Source organism: Scyliorhinus torazame, chromosome 5, assembly GCF_047496885.1.
Source record: "Scyliorhinus torazame isolate Kashiwa2021f chromosome 5, sScyTor2.1, whole genome shotgun sequence".
NCBI lineage: Eukaryota > Metazoa > Chordata > Chondrichthyes > Carcharhiniformes > Scyliorhinidae > Scyliorhinus > Scyliorhinus torazame.
In genome coordinates this window covers 286330849-286356584 of record NC_092711.1, presented here as the reverse complement: position 1 = coordinate 286356584, position 25736 = coordinate 286330849, and the positions used below count along the sequence as shown (strand labels likewise).

General features: G+C 50.8%; 1 protein-coding gene across 1 annotated transcript in view; it reads left to right on the top strand.

Moving 5' to 3' along the window:
• The window catches only part of LOC140421177 (actin-binding protein WASF3-like), a 125782-nt gene that overhangs the window by 44723 nt on the left and 55323 nt on the right, over positions 1-25736 (top strand). The window contains exons 3-5 of the mRNA XM_072505671.1: positions 4839-4962; positions 5303-5461; positions 15779-15913. Of these exons, the coding sequence (XP_072361772.1) occupies positions 5329-5461; positions 15779-15913 (268 nt within the window). The 5' untranslated portion in view covers positions 4839-4962; positions 5303-5328. The remainder of the gene's footprint in view (positions 1-4838; positions 4963-5302; positions 5462-15778; positions 15914-25736) is intronic.

Sequence of the window (25736 nt, the reverse complement as noted above, 5' to 3'; positions counted from 1 at the left end):
GATCCCATCAGGCCCTGGGGACTTATCTACCTTAATATTTTTTAAGACACCCAACACCTCGTCTTTTTGGATCACAATGTGACCCAGGCTATCTACACCCCCTTCTCCAGACCCAACATCTACCAATTCCTTCTCTTTGGTGAATACTGATGCAAAGTATTCATTTAGTACCTCGCCCATTTCCTCTGGCTCCACACATAGATTCCCTTGCCTATCCTTCAGTGGGCCAACCCTTTCCCTGGCTACCCTCCTGCTTTTTATGTACGTGTAAAAAGCCTTGGGATTTTCCTTAACCCTATTTGCCAATGACTTTTCATGACCCCTTCTAGCCCTCCTGACTCCTTGCTTAAGTTCCTTCCTACTTTCCTTATATGCCACACAGGCTTCGTCTGTTCCCAGCCTTTTAGCCCTGACAAATGCCTCCTTTTTCTTTTTGACGAGGCCTACAATATCACTCGTCATCCAAGGTTCCCGAAAATTGCCGTATTTATCTTTCTTCCTCACAGGAACATGCCTGTCCTGTATTCCTTTCAACTGACACTTGAAAGCCTCCCACATGTCAGATGTTGATTTGCCCTCAAACATCCGCCCCCAATCTATGTTCTTCAGTTCCCGCCTAATATTGTTATAATAAGCCTTCCCCCAATTTAGCACATTCATCCTCGGACCACTCTTATCCTTGTCCACCAGTACTTTAAAACTTACTGAATTGTGGTCACTGTTACCGAAATGCTCCCCTACTGAAACATCTACCACCTGGCCGGGCTCATCCCCCTCTATCCCGCCTGAAACATCTAAATCCTGGAACGTTTAGCTGCCAATCCTGCCCTTCCCTCAACCAGGTCTCTGAAATGGCAATAACATCATAGTTCCAAGTAGTAATTCAAGCTCTAAGTTCATCTGCCTTACCCGTAATGCTCCTTGCATTAAAACATATGCACTTCAGGCCACCAGACCCGCTGTGTTCAGCAACTTTTCCCCGTCTGCTCTGCCTCAGAGCCACACTGTCCCTATTCCCTAGTTCTCCCTCAATGCTCTCACCTTCTGACCTATTGCTCCCGTACCCACCCCCCTGCCATACTAGTTTAAACCCTCCCGTGTGACACTAGCAAACCTCGCGGCCAGGATATTTATGCCTCTCCGGTTTAGATGCAACCCGTCCATCTTATACAGGTCACACCTGTCCCGGAAGAGCTCCCAGTGGTCCAGAAAACGGAAACCCTCCCTCCTACACCAGCTGTTTAGCCACGTGTTTGTCTGCTCTATCTTCCTATTTCTAGCCTCACTGGCACGTGGCACAGGGAGTAATCCCGAGATTACAACCCTCGAGGTCCTGTCTTTTAACTTTCTGCCTAGCTCCCTGAACTCCTGCTGCAGGACCTCATGCCCCTTCCTGCCTATGTCGTTAGTACCAATATGTACAACGACCTCTGCCTGTTTGCCCTCCCCCTTCAGGATTCCCTCTACCCGTTCGGAGACATCCTGGACCCTGGCACCAGGGAGGCAACATACCATCCTGGAGTCTCTTTCACGTCCACAGAAGCGCCTATCTGTGCCCCTGACTATAGAGTCCCCTATTACTATTACTCTTCTGCGCTTTGACCCTCCCTTCTGAACATCAGAGCCAGCCGTGGTGCCACTGCTCTGGCTGCTGCTGTTTTCCCCTGATAGGCTATCCCCCCCGACAGTATCCAAAGGGGTATATCTGTTCGAGAGGGGAACAACCACAGGGGATTCCTGCACTGACTGCCTGCCCTTTCTGGTGGTCACCCATTTCTCTGCCTGCACCTTGGGTGTGACCACATTTACAAATAAAAACAAATAAAACTGAAAAGAAGAACAGACACGGCAAGGCTTTTTAAACTAACTACTCACCTCCCAGAAGGCCCCTGCGCACCGCTGCCGCCGAAATCCAAAGGGCTGCTCCTGTAAAGGTAAGAGCTTTTAAACTAACTACTCACCTCCCAGAAGGCCCCTGCGCACCGCTGCCGCCGAAATCCAAAGGGCTGCTCCTGTAAAGGTAAGGTTTTTAAATACACTACTCACCTCCCAGAAGGCCCCTGCGCACCGCTGCCGCCGAAATCCAAAGGGCTACTCCTGTAAACGTGAGGTTTTTAAATTCACTACTCACCTCCAAGAAGGCCCCTGCGCACCGCTGCCGCCGAAATCCAAAGGGCTGCTCCTGGAAAGGTAAGGTTTTTAAATACACGACTCACCTCCCAGAAGGCCCCTGCGCACCGCTGCCGCCGAAATCCAAAGGGCTGCTTCTGTAAAGGTAAGAGCTTTTAAATTCACTACTCACCTCCCAGAAGGCCCCTGCGCACCGCTGCCGCCGAAATCCAAAGGGCTGCTCCTGGAAAGGTAAGTGGTTTTAAATACACTACTCACCTCCAGAAGGCCCCTGCGCACCGCTGCCGCCGAAATCCAAAAATTCCATTGATCGGAACTTAGAGATGTAGGAAGTAGACCATTCAGCCTGTCAAGCCTGCTCTGCCATTCAGATCACAGTCAAACTTCTACCTCCATGCCATTTACCCACACTATCCCCAGCCTTAATATTATTAGTATCCGGAAGTCTGTCATTTTCTGCATTGAACATGCTCAATGATTGAGCTTCCACAGCCTTCTGAGGTAGAGAATTCCAAAGACTCACCACCCTCTGAGGGAAGAAATTCCTCTTCACCTCAGTCTTAAATTGCCCCTTATTCTGAGACTGTGTCCCCTGACTCTAGACTCACCAGCCAGGGGAAGCATCCTATCCACATCTACCCTGTCATTCCCTGTAAGAATTTTGTAAATTTCAATGAGTTCACCTCTCATTCTTTGAAAGTCTAGAGAATTCAGACCCAATTGCCTCAATATCTCTTCATAGAACAATGCTGCCATCCCAGAGATTAGTCTGGTGAACTTCCATTACACTCCCTCTGTAGCAAGTACATATTTTCTTAGATAAGGAGATGAAAACTGTACATGATACTCCAAGTGCAGTCTCACCCAAGGCTCTATCCAATTGCAACAAAACATCTTTACTCCTGTACTCAAATCTCTTTGCGATGAAGGCCAATGTACCAATTGCCTTCTGAATTGCTTGTTACACCTGCATGTTAGCTTTTAGTGACACAGGAACAAGGACACACCCAGGTCCCTTTGGATATCAAAGCTTCCCAACCTCTCACTATTTAAAAATATTCTGCCTTTCTATTTTTGCTACCAAAGTGGTTGACTTCATACTTGTTCAAATTATATTCCATCTGCCATGTTCTTGCCCATTCACTTACCTTGTCCATATCCCCTTGTAGTCTCTTTGCATCCTTCACCCAATTCACATTCCCACCTAGTTTTGCGTCATCAGCAAATTTGGAACAACTACATTTGGTCCCCACATCCAAATCATTCATATAGATTATGAACAGCTGTGAACCTAGCACAGATCCTTGTGGTGCTGTACTCGTAACAGTCTGCCATCCTGAGAATGACACTTTTTATGGCAGTGGTTATGCTACTGGACTGGTAATCCAAAGATCTCGACCCACACCTTAATTAACACACAGTCCCACCATTGCAATTTGAGACTTTGGTCTGATCGTTCACGCAGATGGAGAGGCTCAGAGGCTGGACTCCAGAAATCGTGGCCCTGAATCCGCCCTCCACCTTTTTTGAAGGAGTGGGAATGGAGAGTTATAGTTGTATATTCGTGGTTGATGGAGGCAACTACATATGTTAAAGTGTTGCTACCTTCAGTCAGATCCAATTTTAGTTAATGCTGTGTCCAAAGCACGACTTGTGCATTTCAGACTTATCAAGAGAAGGTCTTGAGTGGGGTTCTTTGGAGAGATAGCGTACCCATTTTGATATGACCTTGGGACACCTTTGGGAGAGGCGAAGTATCCTTTGGGATTATTGAAAGAAGAAGTGGATAAACTCAATGGAACTGTCAAGCTCATTGGAATTTTCTGGTAGTTGTCAAGGTGTTTAATTATCCTGCCCTTTAAATATTTTAAAAGCTTTCTGCAACTTAAAAAAAAATCAGTGCTTGCTAATTCATTCTGTCTATTGAATTAAACCCTGGGGATCAACAATTATAGTATTAATGCTGAATGACTGATTTCAAATCCTTACTGCGGTGGGGTGCCTGTCAGTTCATAATTTGTATGACAGCTCTAGTGCTGATAAAGTCTTTGAAGTGGCACTATGAATTAAAATGCTTCTAGTTGTAAGGGATTAAATGGATAAAGGAATTTAAATGTAGCAAATGGGTTTTTCCCAATTAACGTGCTTGGGCCCTGAGGTCTGCCCATGGTAGATACTGGGTGAGGGCGTAAAGTTAAAGGGTGGTAGGTAGGAAGCATGGATTGGCATGAGTTGGCACTGTTGGCATTGGGGCTATAAAGGGTCATGTGAGTTGGGTCAGGGCATAGGTTGGCATGGAAGGTGCAAGGGACCATGGGGGGAATTGAGTGGCATTGGGTGGCATGGATAGAGCATGGGAAATGTGGGGGGGGAGCTGGTTGATGGCGTGAGGAATAGAGGGCTATTTTTTGTTTATGTTTTCTTTGCAGGTAGGACGAAGAGCTGGATCATTGATGTGCCTTTTGCCCAGCCCACCTCCACACCTGGCAGGCGGTGGGCCTGAGTCCCAGTAACCCCCCGCCCCTCACCCCTTGAGCTAACATATGACTATCTACCGCAGTTCTTCAGGCATTGGGTTCACAAAGTCGGGAATTCTCCTGGTCCAAAAACTTGAAAAAATATTGACCATGACAGTTTGGCTAATTCACTGGCTAAAAGCACGATTAATTCACTGATATCAATTGAAAGTTTTATTTATTCATTTGCAGGATGTGGACAATGCAGGCAAGACTAGCATTTACTGCCCATCTCTAGTATCTTACCTGAGTGGCTTACCAAACCATTTTAGAGGGCACACTGCAGTGAGTCCGGAGTCACTTTCAGGCAGATCAGGTAAGGGCAGCAGCTTTCCTTTCCTAAAAGACATTAGTGAACCAAATGGGCTTTTACAACAATGTAGTAGTTTCTTCGGCAACATTACAGATACTAGTATTTTATTCCAGACTTATCTGTCGATTGAATCTAAAACGCCCTGTTGGCACCAGAGATTTGAACTCCGGATCATTAGTCTGAGTTTCTGATTACTAGTCCGGTATCATAATTACTATACTACCATTCCTGTAATAGCTAAAAGGTGAACAACTGTGAGAGAGATATTGTTTGTTTAAAAAGTGACTACTTCTACAAAATCCTTGCCATGCCTAACTTTCTTATGTAATATATTCTGTTTCAGGGATTTGATGTCGATCTGAAATAAAGATGCCGCTCATCAAGAGGATAATTGAACCCCGGCATCTGTGCCACGGGGCTTTACCAGAGGGTGTCACCAGCGAGCTGGAATGTGTGACGAACAGCACATTAGCTGCCATTATAAAGCAGCTTGGCAGTCTCAGTACGTAACCACGTGTAATCTGTTTTCTGTTCAGATTCTTGCCAAGATTTAGCATTCATACTAAAAAAATGTATTTCTGGCGATGGAAACCATTCATTCCCTGGTGGTTGCAAAGGACTTAAATCCCATAGGTTTGGGTAACATGAACTCATTTCCTAGTAAGCATGGGCTCATAGCACACAGTATAGGAACTGGAAATCCCATATTGATGCAGTAGTAAGTGCTCTTCTAAAGTTGAAGTTAAGGTAGGTCGTTGGAAGAGTATGGTGGAAATTTCACCATATAAGTACAATGGGTGGATTTCTTTAATCTGGAACTAAGTTTCGTCGCGGGGGCAGGGATGGGAAGTGTTTCCCGTTGTGGTGGTCGACTTAAAAACATGCCATATATTCTGGCCCCGATCTCATTAATTAAGAATCTGGGGCTTTAGTGCCATATTTCATGGCAAGGTGGACTTAATTGCATGCGTCCCACGACGTACCTGGGTGCCATATTTAAAAGGCATCCAACATCACTGGACCTCCTGAAGAAAGAAGATGGATCTCCAGGAACATTCTAAGGGTGGAAGATCCACTTGGTAGATGCGCCCCACACGTACTGCTGTGGTGTTCCAGGGCCTACAGTCACTGGTGGCCTCCATCCTGAACCTTGGAGGCAGTTCCAGGCATTCTTCAGGAAATCAATACGGCCATTGATACGCCATGGTATTCCAAACGTGTTCTGAGCCAACGTGTTTTCCTGCTGGCGTCACAGAGACTCAGGTGTGGGGAGACCGTCACCTGCATCCCATTAGCGGGATGCAAATCAGTTTCAAGCCAGTTGTTTTCCTGATCCGTCATGGTAAACACCAGCGGAAGATCCTGTGGAAAATACACGCTGGCATAAAACTGATCAGATTCCTGTTGAATCCCCCTGCCTGCCATTGAACCCACCAGTGGGGGAATGGGATAATTCTGTCCATTGGCTATAAGAGCAAGACATAGGCTGGGAATCCTGTGGCAAGTAACCCACCTCCTGACTCCCCAAAGCCTTTCCACCATCTGCAAGACACAAGTCAGGAGTGTGATGGAATACTTTCTACTTGCCCAAATGAGTGTGGCTCCAAAAACACTCAAGAAGCTCGACAAAGCAGCCTGCTTGATCAGCACCCCAATCATCACCTTAAACATTAACTACCCCACTAACAAGGCACAGTGGCAGGAGTGTGTACCATCTACAAGATGTACTGAAGAAATCTGCCAACCCTCCTTCAACAGCATCTTCCAAACCTGTGACCTCTGCTACTAGGATAAACAGTTTCAAACTCAAGGTCACGACCCACGGGTGGGTTGCAGGCAGGTTTCAGGCGAGTTGCGGCATGATCGGTCGCGGAATTCCCGATCGTGGGACGACTGGCAAACGGCCGCAATTGGCTTTTAAAAATGCCGGCAGTGACTGACTTTTGAGGTTGTCGGCCATCTCACCTATGCATGCCAGATCAAGGAGCCCAGTGGGGTGGATCGCCTCCTCCTGACGTCAGCGTGCTGTCCAGGGCCAGTTTTCTTCAGCAAACAACAAAGTTCTCCCATCGGAAACGGGGGCAGAGGTTACATGCCCTGTATGCTGATGTCACGTGTTCTGGGAGCGAGCGAGATTCCTCCGTTTTGCAGCTGCCAGCAGTGCTGGTGTGCACTCCAGGGCCTATGGTGAACAACCCATGAAGAAGAAGCTGAAAACAGGAACAAAACAGCAGAAAGATGATTATTTGAGGTATAGGTTCTTAATTGTGCCGCTGCAAATCGGGATTCAAAGTTCATGTGCATCTTATGCAGGGAAGCACTGGCAAATGAAAGTTTAAAACCCTCAAAGGCATTTGAAGAATAAACATGGCGAGTTCAAGGACAAACCTCTTGATTTCTTTTCATCGGATGCAGTGAGATCTTAAATCATCAGCTGAAGTCATTATCTGAAATATAACATTGAATGACAAAGCAAGTGAGATTGTGAGGACCAAGCAGGCTCACCTGTCACATTAAAGGTAAGTGAAAATAGTGAGTTGCGAAGGTCGGCTGGTGTGGGTTGCAAAGGTTGGCCGGCATGGGTCCCAAAGGATAGCCAGTTGGTAAAAATGGGCCCCAGGCAAAAAAGTTTGAAAAACACTGACTTAGGAGGACAAGGGCAGCAGACAAGTGGAAACACCACCAGTGCAAGTTCCCTTCTAAACCATGCACCATCCTGACTTGGAACTATATCGCAGTTCCTTCACTCTTACTGGGTCAAAATCCTTGAACTCCCTAACAGAAATATAGGTGTGCCTACACTAGATTATTTCCGCGGATCAAGAAGGTGGCACACCACTACCTTCTCAAGGGGGATCAAGGGTGGGAAGAAATGCGCTCACGTGGGTTAGACAGCTGGTTTGTAATGCAGAACAAGGCCAGCAGCGCGGGTTCAATTCCCGTACCGGCTTACCCGAACGTGGAATGTGGCGACTAGGGGCTTTTCACAGTAACTTCATTTTTGTGACAATAAAAGATTATGATTATTATTATAAATGCTAGGCATGTCAGTGATGCTCACATCCCATGAAAGAATCATTTTTAAAAATGCTCTTCGGGCACCCCTCCCAATGAAGGCAAGTAGTAGAGCAATTTGAATGCAGTTTTCAGATGTGGGTTAGTACGGCCTCAGCTATGCTCTAAATGCAGGGGCAGGTGAGGAAGGAATTTGTTAATCTTAAAGCCAAAGCACTTTTCACATTTTGCTTGATATTACCAACTTTCCTTATAGTGGTTGTTAACAAAACTAAAGTGGTAGCAAACTGCATAATAAAATGCCCCTAGGTGCTTCATGGAAGCATTATAAAATAAAATATGATGCTGAGCCTTATAATGAGATATTAGGTCAAAAAGATAGGTTTTAAGGAGTATCCCGAAGAAGGAAAGTGAGTTGGAGCTGTGGAGAGGTTGAGGGAGGGAATTCACAAGCTCCAGGATCAGGTTGCTGAAAGTATGGCCAGCAATGGCACTGAAATTCGGGGATGCACAAGAGGCCAGAATTAGAGGCGCACCGATGTTCTGGAATATTGTGGAGCTGGGGGAGATTATATATATATAGATTAAAAAAAATATATATTTATTAAAGTTTTTTAACGGAATTTTTCTCCCTTACAAACAATAACCCCCCCCCCCCCCCCCCCCCGTAACAAAAAAACCCGAGAAATCGCGCAGAGCAAGATATATACATGGCAAAATGATGTATTTACACAGCTTTGTACACTGGCCCTCACCCGTACGTGCCAGTTTCCCCAACCCTTCATGTTATCTCTTGCTCATCCACCCTCCCAGTCAGTCCCCCCCCTTCACCCCCCCTCCCAGGACGTCCCCCCCCCAACCCGCCCCCCCCCCCCCCCCAACCCCCACGGTTGCTGCTGCTGCTGACCAACCTTCCTCTAACGCTCCGCGTGTTGCCACCGCCTGTAGAACCCCTGCGCAGACCCTCTCAAGGCGAACTTAATCCTCTCCAACTTTATGAACCCAGCCATATCATTTATCCAGGCCTCCAGGCTGGGGGGCTTCGCCTCCTTCCACATTAGCAAGATCTTTCGCCGGGCTACTAGGGACGCAAAGGCCAGAATGCCTGCCTCTTTCGCCTCCTGCACTCCCGGTTCGTCCACTACTCCAAATATTGCTAGCCCCCAGCTTGGCTTGACCCGGACTTTCACCACCTGAGATATTGCCCCCGCCACTCCTCTCCAGAACCCCTCCAGTGCCGGGCATGGCCAAAACATATGGACATGGTTCGCCGGGCTCCCTGAGCATCTTCCACATCCGTCCTCTACCCCAAACAACCTACTCAACCTCGCCCCCGTCAAGTGCGCTCTGTGGACCACCTTAAATTGTATCAGGCTAAGCCTGGCACACGAGGAGGAGGAATTAACCCTACCTAGGGCATCAGCCCACAGACCTTCCTCGATCTCCTCCCCCAGCTCCTCCTCCCATTTACCCTTCAACTCTTCTACCAGCGCTTCCCCCTCTTCTTTCAACTCCTGGTGTATTTCCGACACCTTGCCCTCCCCGACCAATACACCCGAGATCACCCTATCTTGAACTTCTTGTGCCGGGAGCAACGGGAATTCCCTCACCTGTCGCCTCACAAAAGCCCTCACCTGCATATATCTAAAGGCATTTCCCGGGGGTAACTCGAACTTCTCCTCCAGTGCCCCTAGGCTCGCAAACTCCCGTCGATGAACAGGTCCCCCATTCTTCCAATCCCCGCCCGATGCCAGCTCTGGAACCCCCCGTCCATCTTCCCCGGGACAAACCGGTGGTTACCCCTGATCGGGGACCACACCGATGCTCCCATTGCACCCCGGTGCCGTCTCCACTGGCCCCAGATCCTTAGCGTTGCGGCCACCACCGGGCTCGTGGTATACTTTGTCGGCGAGAGCGGCAGCGGTGCCGTCACCAATGCCCCCAGGCTCGTTCCTTTACAGGACGCCATCTCCATCCTCTTCCATGCCGCCCCCTCTCCCTCCATAACCCACTTGCGGATCATCGCCACATTTGCTGCCCAGTAGTAGCTCCCCAGGTTTGGCAGCGCCAACCCTCCTCGGTCCCTACTGCGTTCCAGGAACCCTCTCCTTACTCTCGGGGTCTTATTGCCCACACAAACCCCATAATACTCCTGCCTACTCTCTTAAAAAAGGCCTTAGTGATCACGATGGGAAGGCACTGAAACACAAACAGAAACCTCGGAAGAACCACCATTTTGACCGACTGCACTCTACCCGCCAGCGAGAGCGGTGTCATGTCCCATCTTTTGAAATCCTCCTCCATTTGCTCCACCAACCTCGTCAGATTCAGTTTATGTAGGGTCCCCCAACTCCTGGCTATCTGGATCCCCAGATACCAAAAGCTCCCCTCCGCCCTCCTCAGCGGTAGGTCCCCTATCCCTCTTTCTTGGTCCCCTGCCTGTAATACAAAGAGCTCACTCTTCCCTACATTGAGCTTATAGCCCGAAAACTCCCCAAACTCCCTTAGAGTCTGCATGACCTCCACCATCCCCTCCATTGGATCCGCCACGTACAGCAACAGGTCATCCGCATATAGCGACACCCGATGCTCTTCTCCCCCTCGGACCACCCCCCTCCATTTATTAGACTCCCTCAATGACATGGCCAATGGTTCGATCGCCAATGCGAACAACAGGGGGGACAGGGGGCACCCCTGCCTCGTCCCTCGGTACAGTCGAAAGTACTCCGACCTCCGCCGGTTCGTCACTACACTCGCTATCGGGGCTCTGTAAAGGACCTTAACCCAATTGATAAACCCTACCCCGAACCCAAACCTACGCAGCACCTCCCAGAGGTACTCCCACTCTACTCGGTCAAAGGCCTTCTCTGCGTCCATAGCTGCCACTATCTCCGCCTCGCCCTCCTCCGATGGCATCATTATCGCGTTTAAGAGCCACCGCACATTGGTGTTTAGTTACCTGCCCTTTACAAATCCCGTCTGGTCCTCGTGGATTACCCCCGGGACACAGTCCTCGATCCTCGTGGCCAGCACTTTTGCCAGCAACTTTGCATCCACATTGAGGAGCGAGATCGGCCTGTACGATCCACATTGCAGTGGGTCCTTGTCCCGCTTTAGGATCAAAGAAATTGTCGCTTCCGACATTGTCGGGGGCAGGGTCCCCTCCTCTCTTGCCTCATTAAAGGTCCTCACCAGTAGCGGGGCCAACAGGTCTGCGTACTTCCTGTAGAACTCCACCGGAAATCCGTCCGGTCCCGGGGCCTTCCCCACCTGCATGCTCCCCAAACCCTTGCTCAGCTCCTCCAACCCAATTGGTGCCCCCAAACCAGCCACCTCTTGCTCCTCCACCCTCGGGAATCTCAGCTGATCTAGGAATCGTCTCATCCCCTCTTCCCCCGCTGGGGGCTGGGATCTGTACAGCTCTTCATAAAAGGCCTTGAATACCTCGTTTAGTTTCCTTGCACTCCGAACCGTGGCTCCCCTTCCATCTTTGACTCCCCCTATTTCCCTCGCTGCCATCCTCTTACGGAGCTGGTGTGCCAGCATCCGACTAGCCTTTTCCCCATACTCGTAGGTCGCCCCCTGCGCTTTCCTCCACTGTGCCTCCGCCTTCCCTGTGGTCAACAGGTCAAACTCCGTCTGGAGCCGTCGTCTTTCCCCAAGTAATCTTTCCTCCGGGGCCTCTGCGTATCTCCTGTCCACTCTCAAAATCTTCCCCACTAACCTCTCCCTTTCCATACCCTCTGTCTTCTCCCTATGAGCCCTAATGGAAATTAGCTCTCCCCTGATCACCGCCTTCAACGCCTCCCATACCACCCCCACCCGCACCTCCCCGTTGTCGTTGGCCTCCAAGTACCTTTCCACCCCTCACCTTCCTACACACCACCTCGTCCGCCAGCAGTCCCACATCCAGCCGCCACAACGGGCGTTGGTCCCTCTCCTCTCCCAGCTCCAGTTCCACCCAGTGCGGGGCATGGTCCGAAACGGCTATAGCCGAATACTCCGTCCCCTCCACCCTCGGGATGAGCGCCCTACCCAGAACAAAGAAATCAATCCGGGAGTAGGCTTTGTGTACATGGGAGAAGAAAGAAAATTCCCTGGCCTGCGGCCTTGCAAACCGCCATGGGTCCACTCCCCCCATCTGATCCATAAACCCCCTAAGTACCTTGGCCGCCGCCGGCCTCTTTCCAGTCCTTGATTTGGAGCGGTCCAGTGCTGGATCCAACACTGTATTGAAGTCCCCTCCCATTATCAGGCCTCCTATCTCCAGGTCCGGAATGCGCCCCAACATGCGCTTCATGAATCCTGCATCATCCCAGTTCGGGGCGTATACGTTTACCAACACCACCCACGTCCCTTGCAGCCTACCGCTCACCATTACATATCCCCCTCCATTGTCCGCTACAATAGTCTTGGCCTCAAATGGCACCCGCTTTCCCACCCCTCTATTCTTCGCGTCCAGTCCCAAGTGGAATACCTGTCCTACCCATCCCTTTCTTAGCCTGACCTGGTCCGCCACCTCCCCGCCACCTTCAGATGTGTCTCTTGGAGCATGGCCACGTCCGCCTTCAGTCCCTTTAAGTGCGCGAACACTCAAGCCCTCTTCACCGGCCCATTCAGGCCCCTCACATTCCACGTTATCAGCCAGATTGGAGGGGCTCTCACCCCCCCCACGCCCCGCCGACTAGCCATCTCCTTTTCTGGGCCAGTCCCGTGTCTACGCCTCCCTCACCCTACAGTCCCCCAGAGGGGGGACCCCCGTCCCGACCACCTCTTCTGTGTCCCATTCCCTTTCGGCCAGTGCAGCGCAACCCTCCCCCCCCCCCCCCCCTCCCCCCGCTAGACCCCTGTCTAGCTTTTTTGCTCCCCCCATGTCACTCCCGTAAGTCACTCGCCTGCTGACCCCGGCTTCCCCCGCCGTCCCATTGACCTCCCTGCGTGGGAGTCTCCCAATCCATATGCATTCCTTCGTTCTCCTTCCCGCCTTTCTTCCCGCGCGCGGGAAAAAAACCCGCGCTTTCCAAAGCCCGCTCCGCCCCCTCTGGCGCAGCTCCTGTCGCGGCCTTGTCTCTCTCCCCCAGCCCATGTAACATTTCCTGCGCGTGATTGACCCCCTATATACAACAACCATCACACATCAAACCCCAAAACATCCCCCCCACCCTCACAAACCCTCAGTTAGAGTCCAACTTTTCGGCTTGTACAAAGGTCCACGCCTCTTCAGGCGTTTCGAAGTAATAGTGTTGGCCCTTGTATGTGACCCACAGTCGCGCTGGCTGCAGCATTCCGAATTTCACTTCTTTCCGGTGCAACGCCGCTTTGGCCCGGTTGAAACCCGCTCTCCGCTTTGCAACCTCCGTGCTCCAGTCCGGGTATATTCGGATCTCTGCATTGTCCCACTTACTGCTCCGCTCCTTCTTGGCCCATCTCAGGACCCACTCTCTGTCCGTGAACCGGTAGAACCTCACCACCATCGCCCTTGGCGGCTCATTTGCCTGGGGCTTCTTCGCCAGCACCCGATGTGCCCCGTCCAACTCCAGTGGCCTCGAAGGGGCCTTCGTGCCCATCATCGCCTCGAGCATCGTGCTCGCGTATGCCCCGTCATCAGCCCCCTCCTCTCCCTCAGGGAGACCCAGGATTCGCAGATTCTTTCTCCTCGACCTGTTCTCCAGGTCTTCGAGTCTTCCCGCCCACCTCTTGTGTAGCGCCTCGTTCTGCTCCACTCTCACCGCCAGGCCCACGAGTTCGTCCTCGTTCTGACTGACCCTTTTCTGTACCTCCTGGATCTTAGCTTCGTGGGCCTTCTGCGAGATCCCGAGTCCTTCAATTGCCGAAAGCATAGGCGCCAACATCTCTTTGCGCATCTCCTCGCGCTGCTCCTCGAAGCAGCGCTTGATGAACTCCTGCAGCTCCCATTTGTCCCTGGCCGCTGCCATTTTGTTTTCTTTCCCTCGCTTCTCCCGTTGCTCCAGTGCCGCTCCTTTGGCCGTTACACTTCTGGTCCGTTTCATAGAAGTTGGCAGTGTTTGCTTCACCAGTCTGCCCCAAAAAGTCTATGGAAACTCCTGAAAAAGGTCTGAGAGTCGGCTCCAGACGGGAGCTGCTGAATGCGCGACCTACTCCTCCATGGCCGCCACCAGAAGCCTCGTCCCTGCTTCTTCAATGGCCCTGGTAGATCTTTTCACAGTTGTTCCCTCTGCTGCTAGAATTCACCTTTGATAGAGTCAAGCCAGCTTGCAGCTTTAAGCTTGCCCTTCCCCCGCCTGCATGCTGGAAGAGGCCCTCGTCTACTGCTGCAGCTCAAGCCAAATCTTCCACTGTTTCTGCCGGGTCTGGTAGCCAAAAGGCACAACACTCCTGGGGGACACTGTCAGGGGAATGCTGCAGCCTTCTTCCCACACCGGGAAATGTCAAACAAATGCCGTGGGGGCCCTGTAAAAGAGCCCAAAAGTCCGTTCCAAGCTGGAGCTGCCGAATATGCGACCTAGCTCTGCATAGCCGCACCCAGAAGTCTGGGGGAGATTATAGAGGAGTGAGGCCAAGAAGGGATTTGAAAAAGAGGATGAGAATTTTAAAGGCAAGGTGATTTTAAACTGGGAGCCAATATAGGTCACTGAGGACAGGGTGATGGGTGAACAGAATTTAGTTGTGTTAAGACGAGTTCAAGTTTAATAAGGGTAGCATATTAGGTCACCAGCAGTGCGTTAGAATAGTCAGGTCTGGAGGTAACAAAGGCACGCTAAAGGGTTTCAGCAACAGAAGTCTAAGGCAGAGATGGACAATGCTACGGTGGTAACTCATACTGGGCACTAGCCTGAAATAAAATGAGAGGATGAGTCAGACTCCTCCCTCCTCAGAAACTTGTTACTTTTTTCTCATCCTACGAATTTAACCAATTGTCCACAAAATCTTGCCTTGTAAACTGCACTGGTATCTTACTGGCAGCAACAAAAACAATGGGCGGGATTCACCGCAATCGGCGCGATGTCCCCCGGCCGGCGCCAATAACGGCGCGAATCAGTCCGGCATCGCGCCGCCACAAAGGTGCGGAATTCTCCGCATCTTGAGGGGCCGAGCCCTAACCTTGAGGGGCTAGGCCCACGCCGGACTAATTTCCGCCCCGCCAGCTGGGAAAGGCCTTTGGTGCCCCGCCAGCTGGCGCGAAACTGACTTTGCCGTGCGGCGCATGCGCGGGAGCGCCAGCGGCCACTCACGGCATCCCCGCGCATGCGCAGTGGAGGGGGTCTCTTCCGCCTCCGCCATAGTGGAGACCATGGCGAAGGCGGAAGGAAAAGAGTGCCCCCACGGCACAGGCCCGCCCGCGGTTCGGTGGGCCCCGATCGCGGGCCAGGCCATCGTGGGGGCACCCCCCGGGGCCAGATCGCCCCGCGCCCCTCCCCAAGATTCCGGAGCCCGCCCGCCTTGTCCCGCCAGTAAGAGAGGTGGTTTGATTCTCGCCGGCGGGACAGGCATTCCAGCAGCGGGACTTCGGCCCATCGCGGCTGGAGAATCGCCGGGGGGGGGGGGGGGGGAGCCGGGGGGGGTGCCGCCAACCAGCGCGGCGCGATTGCCACCCCCGCCGAATATCCGGTGCCGGAGAATTCGGCAACCAGCGGGGGCGGGATTCACGCTAGCCCCCGGCGATTCTCCGACCCGGCGGGGGGTCGGAGAATCCCGCCCATGATCTTTGTCACCTTCAGTTTATTCTCTGCAATTAACCTTTTCAGTTGTCTGTTTTTTCATTCAAATAAGAACAGTTAAAATGGACAGTGGTTCTAACTGACACACTTGTCTTCTTCCTCAGGTAGACATGCTGAAGATATATTTGGAGAGCTTTTTAATGAAGCTAACAATTTCTGTATGCGAGTTAACTCTCTCCAAGAGAGAATTGACTGCCTGGCGATTAAAGTCACCCAACTGGACTCCACTGTAGAGGAAGGTCAGTGAAGTGGGCAAGAGGTTTGCAGATCAGAGCAAACCGTTAAGCAGTTGCACTGTATTGCGCTGGGTGGATTTTCTTCAACGTAGTATGTTTGTATGTATTGCAGAAGAGGAATTAGCCAGATAGATGACACACAACGAAACAGCATGATGAGAAACAAAAGGACCTCTGAATAGATAATGGGCGGAATTTCACAAAATGGGAACAAAGCCACATAGCGAGCGCGTTTAGCCACGTGATTCCTGGATCTCGCAGCGCCGAGAAACACAGTGATATAAAATGGCACCCAGGTTGGATAGGAGGTCTCAGCGGGGAACGCGCAGCCTAGGCCTCACATAGCCCTGTTGTACACTGATGAGCTCTGCTCGCCAGAACTCCTCAATGTAGCAAGAGATCGGGATGCCTTTCTAAATGGCGTCTCAATCTCTGGGGCACCCGTACCGAGCTTTAATGCAGCAAGGTGCGATGCAGAGTTAGAATCAGACAAAAATGGAGTTAAACACTGTTTCAAGGTTTCCTACTTTAGAATAAGGATCAATGTGCATTTCAATAGCATTTTTAATGAAAAACAAAATTAAAAGAGACTGAAGCCAGAATTCTCCGGCCGGTCACTGGTGGCAATGGGAATTTCCATTGACAGCAGTGGGAGCAGAGAATCCCCCTGCCAGCGAATGAGGCACCGCCTCCCGCCGCTGGGAGGGCAGAGAATCCCGCCCTGAATCAAAGGAATTGTACCAAGTCAAAGAAAAGAAGGGAGGGTTTTAGGAGAAGGAAGTAAAGAGGCGGAAAGGCTTGGGGCCTTCACAACTGACAATATGGCCAATATGGTAGATGTAAGGAAAGGTGATACATCGAGGCCAGATTCTGATGGGAACACAGAATTCTTTTTTTTTAATTAAAAAAATATATATTTTTTTAATTCTCCTCCTCTTTCACATTTTCGCCCACATTTACACCCATCAACAATAAACAGTAGTCAGCATGATATGTCAATCCCCATAATAACAATGTTCCCATCCGCCCACCAACCCCCAAACCTCAGCCCACATGTTTACATAAACAAATGACAAAAAGGAATCAGGGATTACCCATAGTCACCCTTTTTAAAAAAATATATTTGATTCAAAATTTTGTGGCCAAACATAACAGTACATAGTTTTTCTTTTGAACAACAACAAAGCAATATAAATACCCGTGGCCAGTTTTAAACAAATAAATAAATAATATATAAACAAAAACAAAAACAAAACTGAGTGGCAACTGCCTTGTCAAAAATAGTTACTCTCCAAAGATACAATCCAACAATCCAATATACATTACTTATAACAAGTGTCTATACATATACAATGACATCCCTGAGAGTCCGTCCGGTTCCTCCCCCCCCCCCCCCCCCCCCTGGGTTGCTGCTGTTGTCTTCTTCTTTTCTATTCCCTCTATCTTTCTGTGAGGTAGTCGACGAACGGTTGCCACCGCCTGGTGAACCCTTGAGCCGAACCCCTTAATACGAACTTGATCCGTTCTAACTTTATAAACCCTGCCATGTCGTTTATCCAGGTCTCCACGCCCGGGGGTTTGGCTTCCTTCCACATAAGCAATATCCTGCGCCGGGCTACTAGGGACGCAAAGGCCAAAACATCAGCCTCTCTCGCCTCCTGTACTCCCGGCTCTTCTGCAACCCCGAATATAGCCAACCCCCAGCTTGGTTCGACCTGGACCCCCACCACCTTCGAAAGCATCTTTGCCACCCCCACCCAGAACCACTGTAGTGCCGGGCATGACCAGAACATGTGGGTGTGATTCGCTGGGCTTCTCGAGCATCTCCCACACCTATCCTCTACCCCACAAAATTTACTGAGCTGTGCTCCAGTCATATGCGCCCTGTGTAACACCTTAAATTGTATCAGGCTTAGCCTGGCACACGAGGACGATGAGTTTACCCTACGTAGGGTGTCGGCCCACAGCCCCTCCTCAATCTCCCCCCCCCCAGCTCTTCTTCCCATTTCCCTTTCAGCTCATCTACTATGATCTCCCCCTCGTCCCTCATTTCCCTATATATGTCCGACACCTTACCATCCCCCACCCATGTCTCTGAGATCACTCTATCCTGCACCTCCTGCGTCGGGAGCTGCGGGAATTCCCTCACCTGTTGCCTCGCTCAACCCTCAGTTGCATATACCTAAATGCATTCCCTTGGGGCAACCCACATTTTTCCGTCAGCGCTCCCAGACTTGCAGACGCCCCATCTACGAACAGATCTCTCAATTGTACTACCCCAGCTCTTTGCCATGTTCCAAATCCCCCATCCATTCTCCCCGGAACAAACCTATGGTTATTTCTTATCGGGGACCGCACCGAGGCTCCCGTCTTTCCCCTATGCCGTCTCCACTGCCCCCAAATTTTCAATGTAGCCTCCACCACCGGGCTTGTGGTGTATTTCTTCGGTGAGAACGGCAACGGTGCCGTCACCATTGCTTGTAGGCTAGTCCCCCTGCAGGACGTCCTCTCCAATCTCTTCCACGCCGCTCCCTCCCCTTCTCCCATCCACTTACACACCATTGAAACATTGGCGGCCCAGTAATAGTCGTTTAGGCTCGGTAGTGCCAACCCCCCCCCCCTGTCCCTACTACGCTGCAAAAATCCCCTCCTCACTCTCGGGGTCTTCCCGGCCCACACAAAACTCATAATGCTCTTCTCGATTCTCTTGAAAAAAGCCTTCGTGACCACTACCGGGAGGCACTGAAACACAAAAAGAAATCTCGGGAGGACCACCATTTTAACCACCTGCACCCTACCTGCCAGTGACAGGGACCCCATGTCCCATCTCTTAAAGTCCTCCTCCATCTGTTCCACCAACCGCGTTCAATTAAGCCTGTGTAATGTACCCCAATTCTTGGCTATCTGGATCCCCAAGTACCGGAAGTCCCTTGTTACCTTTCTCAACGGTAAATCCTCTATTTCCCTGCTCTGCTCCCCTGGATGCACACAAACAACTCACTTTTCCCCATGTTCAATTTATACCCTGAAAAATCCCCAAACTCCCCAAGTATCCGCATTATCTCTGGCATCCCCTCCGCCGGGTCCGCCACATACAACAACAAATCATCCGCATACAGAGATACCCGGTGTTCTTCTCCTCCGCTGAGTACTCCCCTCCACTTCCTGGAACCCCTCAATGCTATGGCCAGGGGCTCAATCGCCAGTGCAAACAATAACAGGGACAGAGGACATCCCTGCCTCGTCCCTCTATGGAGCCGAAAATAATCGGAACCCCGTCCATTCGTAACCACGCTCGCCATCGGGGCCCTATACAGCAACTGTACCCATCTGATATACCCATCTCCAAAGCCAAATCTCCTCAGCACCTCCCACAAATAATCCCACTCCACTCTATCAAATGCTTTCTCGGCATCCATCGCCACCACTATCTCCGCTTCCCCCTCTGGTGGGGGCATCATCATTACCCCAAGCAGCCTCCGTATATTCGTGTTCAGCTGTCTCCCCTTCACAAACCCAGTTTGGTCCTCATGAACCACCCCCGGGACACAATCCTCTATCCTCGTTGCCATTACCTTGGCCAGAATCTTAGCATCCACATTCAGGAGGGAAATGGGCCTATAGGACCCGCATTGCAGCGGGTCTTTTTCCTTCTTTAGGAGGAGCGATATCATTGCCTCTGACATAGCCGGGGGCAGCTGCCCCCTTTCCCTCGCCTCATTAAAGGTTCTCATCAGTAGCGGGGCCAGCAAGTCCATATATTTCCTATAAAATTCCACTGGGAATCCGTCTGGTCCCGGGGCCTTCCCCGCCTGCATGCTCCCAATCCCTTTCACTACTTCCTCCGTCTCAATCTGTGCTCCCAGTCCCGCCCTCTCCTGCTCCTCCACCTTAGGAAATTCCAGCTGATCCAGAAAGCACATCATTCCTTCCCTTCCGGGGGCTGAGCTTCATATAATCTTTCATAAAATGCCTTGAACACTCCATTCACTCTCTCCGCTCCATCTCTCCCTCCACATCTTTCACCCCCCCTATCTCCCTCGCTGCTCCCCTTTTCCTCAGTTGGTGGGCCAGCAACCTGCTCGCCTTCTCCCCATATTCGTACTGTACACCCTGTGCCTTCCTCCATTGTGCCTCTGCATTACCCGTAGTCAACAAGTCAAATTCTACATGTAGCCTTTGCCTTTCCCTGTACAGTCCCTCCTCCGGTGCCTCCACATATTGTCTGTCTACCCTCAAAAATTCTTTCAACAACCGCTCCCTTTCCCTACCCTCCTGCTTTCCTTTATGTGCCCTGATAGATATCAGCTCCCCTCTAACCACTGCCTTCAACGCCTCCCAGACCTCCCCATTGTCATTGAGTTCCAAGTACCTTTCAATACACCCCCTCACCCTTAAACACACCCCCTCATCTGCCAATAATCCCATGTCCATTCTCCAGGGTGGGTGCTGTTCTTTTTCCTCCCCTATCTCCAGGTCCACCCAATATGGAGCATGGTCCGAATAGCTATAGCCGTGTACTCCGTCCCCGTCACCTTCGGGATCAGTGCCCTTCCCAAAACAAAAAAGTCTATCGGTGAATAAATTTTGTGGACATAGGAGAAAAACGAAAACTCCTTACTCCTAGGTCTACTAAATCTCCAGGTGTCTACTCCTCCCATCTGCTCCATAAAGTCCTTGAGCACCCTAGCTGCAGCCGGCCTCCTTCCGGTCCTGGACCTCGATCTGTCCAGCCCTGGGTCCAGCACCGTATTAAAATCTCCACCCATTACCAACTTTCCCGCCTCTAGGCCCGGGATGCGTCCCAACATACGCCTCATAAAATTGGCATCATCCCAGTTCGGGGCATATACGTTCACTAAAACCACCGCCTCCCCATGCAATCTGCCACTCACCATCACGTATCTGCCCCCACTATCCGCCACTATGGTCTTTGCCTCAAACATTACCCGCTTCCCCACTAATATAACCACCCCCCTATTTTATGCGTCTAGCCCCGAGTGAAACACCTGCCCCACCCAGCCTTTGCGTAGTCTGACCTGGTCTATCAGTTTCAGATGCGTCTCCTGTAGCATAACCACATCTGCCTTAAGTTTCTTTAGGTGTGCGAGTACCCGTGCCCTCTTAATCGGCCCGTTCAGCCCTCTCACATTCCACGTGATCAGCCGGGTTGGGGGGCTCTTTACCCCCCCCCCCCCCTTGTCGACTAACCATCTCCTTTTTCAATCCAGCTCCTCACCCGGTTCCCACGTAGCCGTAACTTCCCCCCAATGGCGCCCTCCCGCCCCGACCACCCCATCCCATACCAGCTCCCCCTTCTCCCCAGCAGCAGCAACCCAGTTAACCGCCCCCCCCCGCTAGATACTTTTCTAGTGTAATTGCACCCCCCATGTTGCTCCCAGAAGTCAGCAAACTCTGGCTGACCTCGGCTTCCCCCCGTGACCTCGGCCCCCACTGTGCGAGGCCCCCTCCTTCCTGCTACCCTGTTCCCGCCATGATTACCATAGCGCGGGAACAAAGCCCGCGTTTCCCATTTGGCCCTGCCCCCAATGGCCGGCGCCCCCAGCTCCTCATCCTCCCTCCCCCCCTCCCCCACGACATGGGGAAGAGAGAAAAGTTACAGGGTCACAGGATTAACAACTTGGGAAATCATCTCTTCCCCCTTTTCCCCCCTCTTCACCCCACATAATCCCCCCACCACTTTGTCCCAAACGTTCTTTTTTCTAGCCCGCTTATTCCAGTTTCTCCTCGACAATAAATGTCCACGCCTCTTCTGCCATTTCAAGTTGTGATGTTTCCCTTGATGTGTGACCCACAGTCTTGCCGGCTGCAGCATTCCAGATTTAACCTTCCTTTTGTGCAGCACCGCCTTGGCCCGATTAAAGCTTGCTCTCCTTCTCGCCACCTCCGCACTCCAATCCTGATATATGCGGATCACCGCGTTCTCCCACCTACTGCTCCGGGTTTTCTTTGCCCATCTGAGGACCATCTCTCTGACCTTATATCGGAGAAATCTCAGCACTATGGCTCGAGGAATTTCTCCAGCCCTCGATCTTCGCGCCATAACTCGATAAGCTCCCTCCACCTCCAACGGGCCCGTCGGGGCCTCCAATCCCATTAACGAGTGAAGCATCGTGCTCACATATGCCCCGACGTCCGACCCATAGTCACCCTTAATCTCACACTCATCCTCTACTCCTTCAAAAAATCGGCTCATCCTCGCCCTCGTGAGGTGCGCTCTATATACCACCTTCAGCTGTATCAGCCCCAACCTCGCACATGAGGTGGAGGCATTCACTCTCCGGAGCACCTCACACCAGACCCCGTCCTCTATAACCCACTTTGCTTTGATCCCTTCCAGTGGTGCCTTATCCTCTTCCAGAATAGCTCCGTACACCACTGACACTGCCCCCTTCTCCAGTCCCCTTGTCGTCAACACCTCCTCCACGCAATGTGGAGGCCGGTTCCTCTGGGAAGCTCTGTATCTCCTTCCTGGCAAAATCCCGAACCTGCATGTACCTAAACCCTTCTCCCTGCTCCAGTCCATCCTTCGCTTCCAGCTCCCTCAATCCTGCAAACCGACCCCGAAGAAACAAATCTTTTAGTGTCTTAATCCCCTTCTCTTCCCATTTCCGAAAACTCCCATCCCACCTCCCTGGCTCAAATCTGTGGTTCCCCCGAATCGGCATTTCCCTTGACCCTAAACCCAACCCGAAGTGTTGGCGAAACTGCCTCCAGATTTTCAATGAAGCTATTATTACCAGACTCCCTGAATATTTCCCCGGAGCTATCGGGAGCGGCGCTGTTGCAAGTGCCTTCAGCCCCGACCCCCTGCACAAACTCTCCTCCATTCTGACCCACTGAGAATCCACCCCTCTAACCCAGCTCTGCACTTTCTCCACATTTGCCGCCCAGTAGTAGTACAACAAGTTCGGGAGACCCAAACCCCCTGCCTGCCTTCCCCTCTGTAGCAGCACCTTTCTCACTCTGGCCACCTTCCCTCCCCATATGAATGAGGTAATCCTTCCCTCAATCTCCCTGAAAAAAGATTTTGGCAGGAAAATCGGTAGGCATTGAAAAATAAACAGGAATCGCGGCAACACATTCATTTTAACTGCCTGTACCCGACCTGCCAGTGACAGAGGAAGGCCGTCCCACCTTGCCAGATCGGCTTTCACTCTCCCCACCAAACTAGTGATGTTGTACCTCAAAGCCTCCCTCACTCCCGGGCAACCTGCACCCCCAGATACCTAAAATGAGTCCCTGCTCTACGGAATGGCAGCCCCCCCACCCCCGGCCGAGACAACACAAAGTACTCACTCTTGTGGAACACAGAATTCTAACGGCATTTTAAGGCTTGAGGAGGTAATGGGGATAGAAGAGGGTAAAGTCATGAAGGGTTTAACATGTAGATGAGAATTATAAATTGAAGACATTGGGCTCCAGGGAGCCAAAGGAGTACAGCAGCGACAAGGACAGTGGACAAAAGAGACTTGGTACAGGAATAGATATATGTAGCAATTTTGGACATGTGACGTTTATGACTCATGGAGAATGGGCGACAGACTTGGAGAATATTGGAATAGTTAGGTTTAGAGATTACTGGTCCCAACAGCATATGGGCCGATGCAGGAGTGGGGGCAGGTGATGCTACGGAGATTGAAATTGGTGTATTTTATGATGATGTGCACATGGGGTCAAATGTCCACCAACAGGATGCAAAAGGTGCTGAGGATGCAAATCGTCTCATTCACCTGAGTTGCTGGGGAGAAGGATGGAATCAGTGTCACGGCTATGGAGTTTGTGCCAAGGGCCAAAGATGATGGATCCAGTCTCCCCACAGGAGGCGATTGTGCGACATCCAAGAATGACTGTTGCAAAACTGTTAGACAGCGCAAACATAGTGCGGGAGTCAAGAGAGGTGATACAGAGATAGAGCTCGGTGTCATCAGCATCCATGCAGAAATGATTGCCGGAGTAAAATTAGGGTGTCCTTCTTCATGCAAAAAATAGTAGAAATATTAGCCTCTCTCCCAAAAAGTCTGCGGATGCTGGAAGAACTGAACGTTTCAGGACTGACATTGATAGCTTTTTAATATAAAAGCAAATTACTGCGGATTCTGGAATCTGAAACAAAAACAGAAAATACTGGACAACCTCAGCGGGTCTGACAGCATCTGTGGAGAGAGAAGGGAACTAACGATAGCTTTTTGTTTGGTATCGTATCAAGAGATATGGATGAAAGGCGGGTTGAGGTACAAATGATGAAATGGGCTTGAGGGGCACAATGCCTTACTCTTCTTCCTATGTTGCTACATTGCTATATGATACTGAACTGGTAATATTTACTCCACAATCTTACTGACTTATTTAGGGTGGCACGGTGGCAGATTCGTTAGCACTGCTGCCTCACAGTGCCAGGGACCCAACCTTGAGTGTCTGTGTGAAGTTTGCCCTTTCTCGGGTTTCCTCCACGAGTTCCGGTTTCCTCCCGCAGTCCAAAAGATATGCAGGTTAGGTGGTTTGGCATGCTAAATTTCTCCTTTGTGTCCAAAGGTTACGTGGGGTTATGGGGCTAAGGGGAGTGAGCCTCGATAGGGTGTTCTTTCAAAGGGTTGGTGCAGACTTGATGGGCCGAATGGTTCTCTTCTGCACTTTTGGGGTTCTATGATTTTAAATGGTGCAGCAGGTGTTTTACAGACACTTTGCTGAAGGGCTCATTTGCCCGGGCGACACTCTGTGGGTAGCTGCAACATGTTGCATCAGAGAGACGTGAGCCACAGATGTCCTGCACTGCAGGGCTTGGCTTTTCATCCTGGTTTGTTATCTTGGTTTGTCAGTTCAAAGCAATCCTCTCCAGCCAACCGGGCCTCCTCCAGTGACTGTGAAAGTGAATTTGCTCTCAGCAATGATTCCTCCCCCGCCCCCACCAAATATACAGTGTTGTTCGTAATGAGTAATACCCTGTAGGTCTCTCTACCCTTATACTTCAGCTTGAAGAATCATTTATGCTGACACACACTCCCCCACAGATTGCTAACTTAAGATATTAATTCTGGTGGAAAGGATTTGATCTTCAGCAAAAAAGAACAGTAGTAAAATTAACCCTGTGGAAGGAGGAAAGCGATGATTCACCATTAACCTAAATCTTAATCCTGTACACGGGGGTTGACTAATTAACTCACTATATCAACCTGCATTTTAACCCTATAGACTTTGCTGTGTTAATGTAAACTTGGTGTGCTTGGTTATTGCTTACATATTTATATAGATGATATTTAAATGAGGCTCTGCTGCCCAACTTTGTTGTGTTTGTTGCTCACGACAGGGCCTCCCTGCACCATGCCGCCCCCGATTACATAAGGGCGGCACAGTGGCACACTGGTTAGCACTGCTGCCTCACACCGCCAAGGACCTGGGTTCAATTCCGGCCTTGGGTAACTGTCTGTGTAGAGTATTCACTTTCTCCCCGTGTCTGCATGGGTTTCCTCCGGGTGCTCCGGTTTCCTCCCACAGTCCAAAGATGTGCAGGTTAGATGGATTAGCCATGATAAAATTGCCCCTTAGTGTCCAAGGATATGCAGGTTAGGATGGTGTTGTGGGGCTAGGATGAAGGAGTGGCCAGGCTTGGGTGCTCTTTCAGAGGGTCAGTGCAGACCCGATGGGCTGAATGGCCTCCTTCTGCACTGAGTGATTCTATGATTCTATGAACTTGAGAACTAACGGTTGATGGGTGATGGTGCCTCGTGATAATGTTGCTGGGTTAGTAATCCAGAGGCCCATGCTAATACCCTGAGGACATGAATTCAATTAATAATCTAGAATT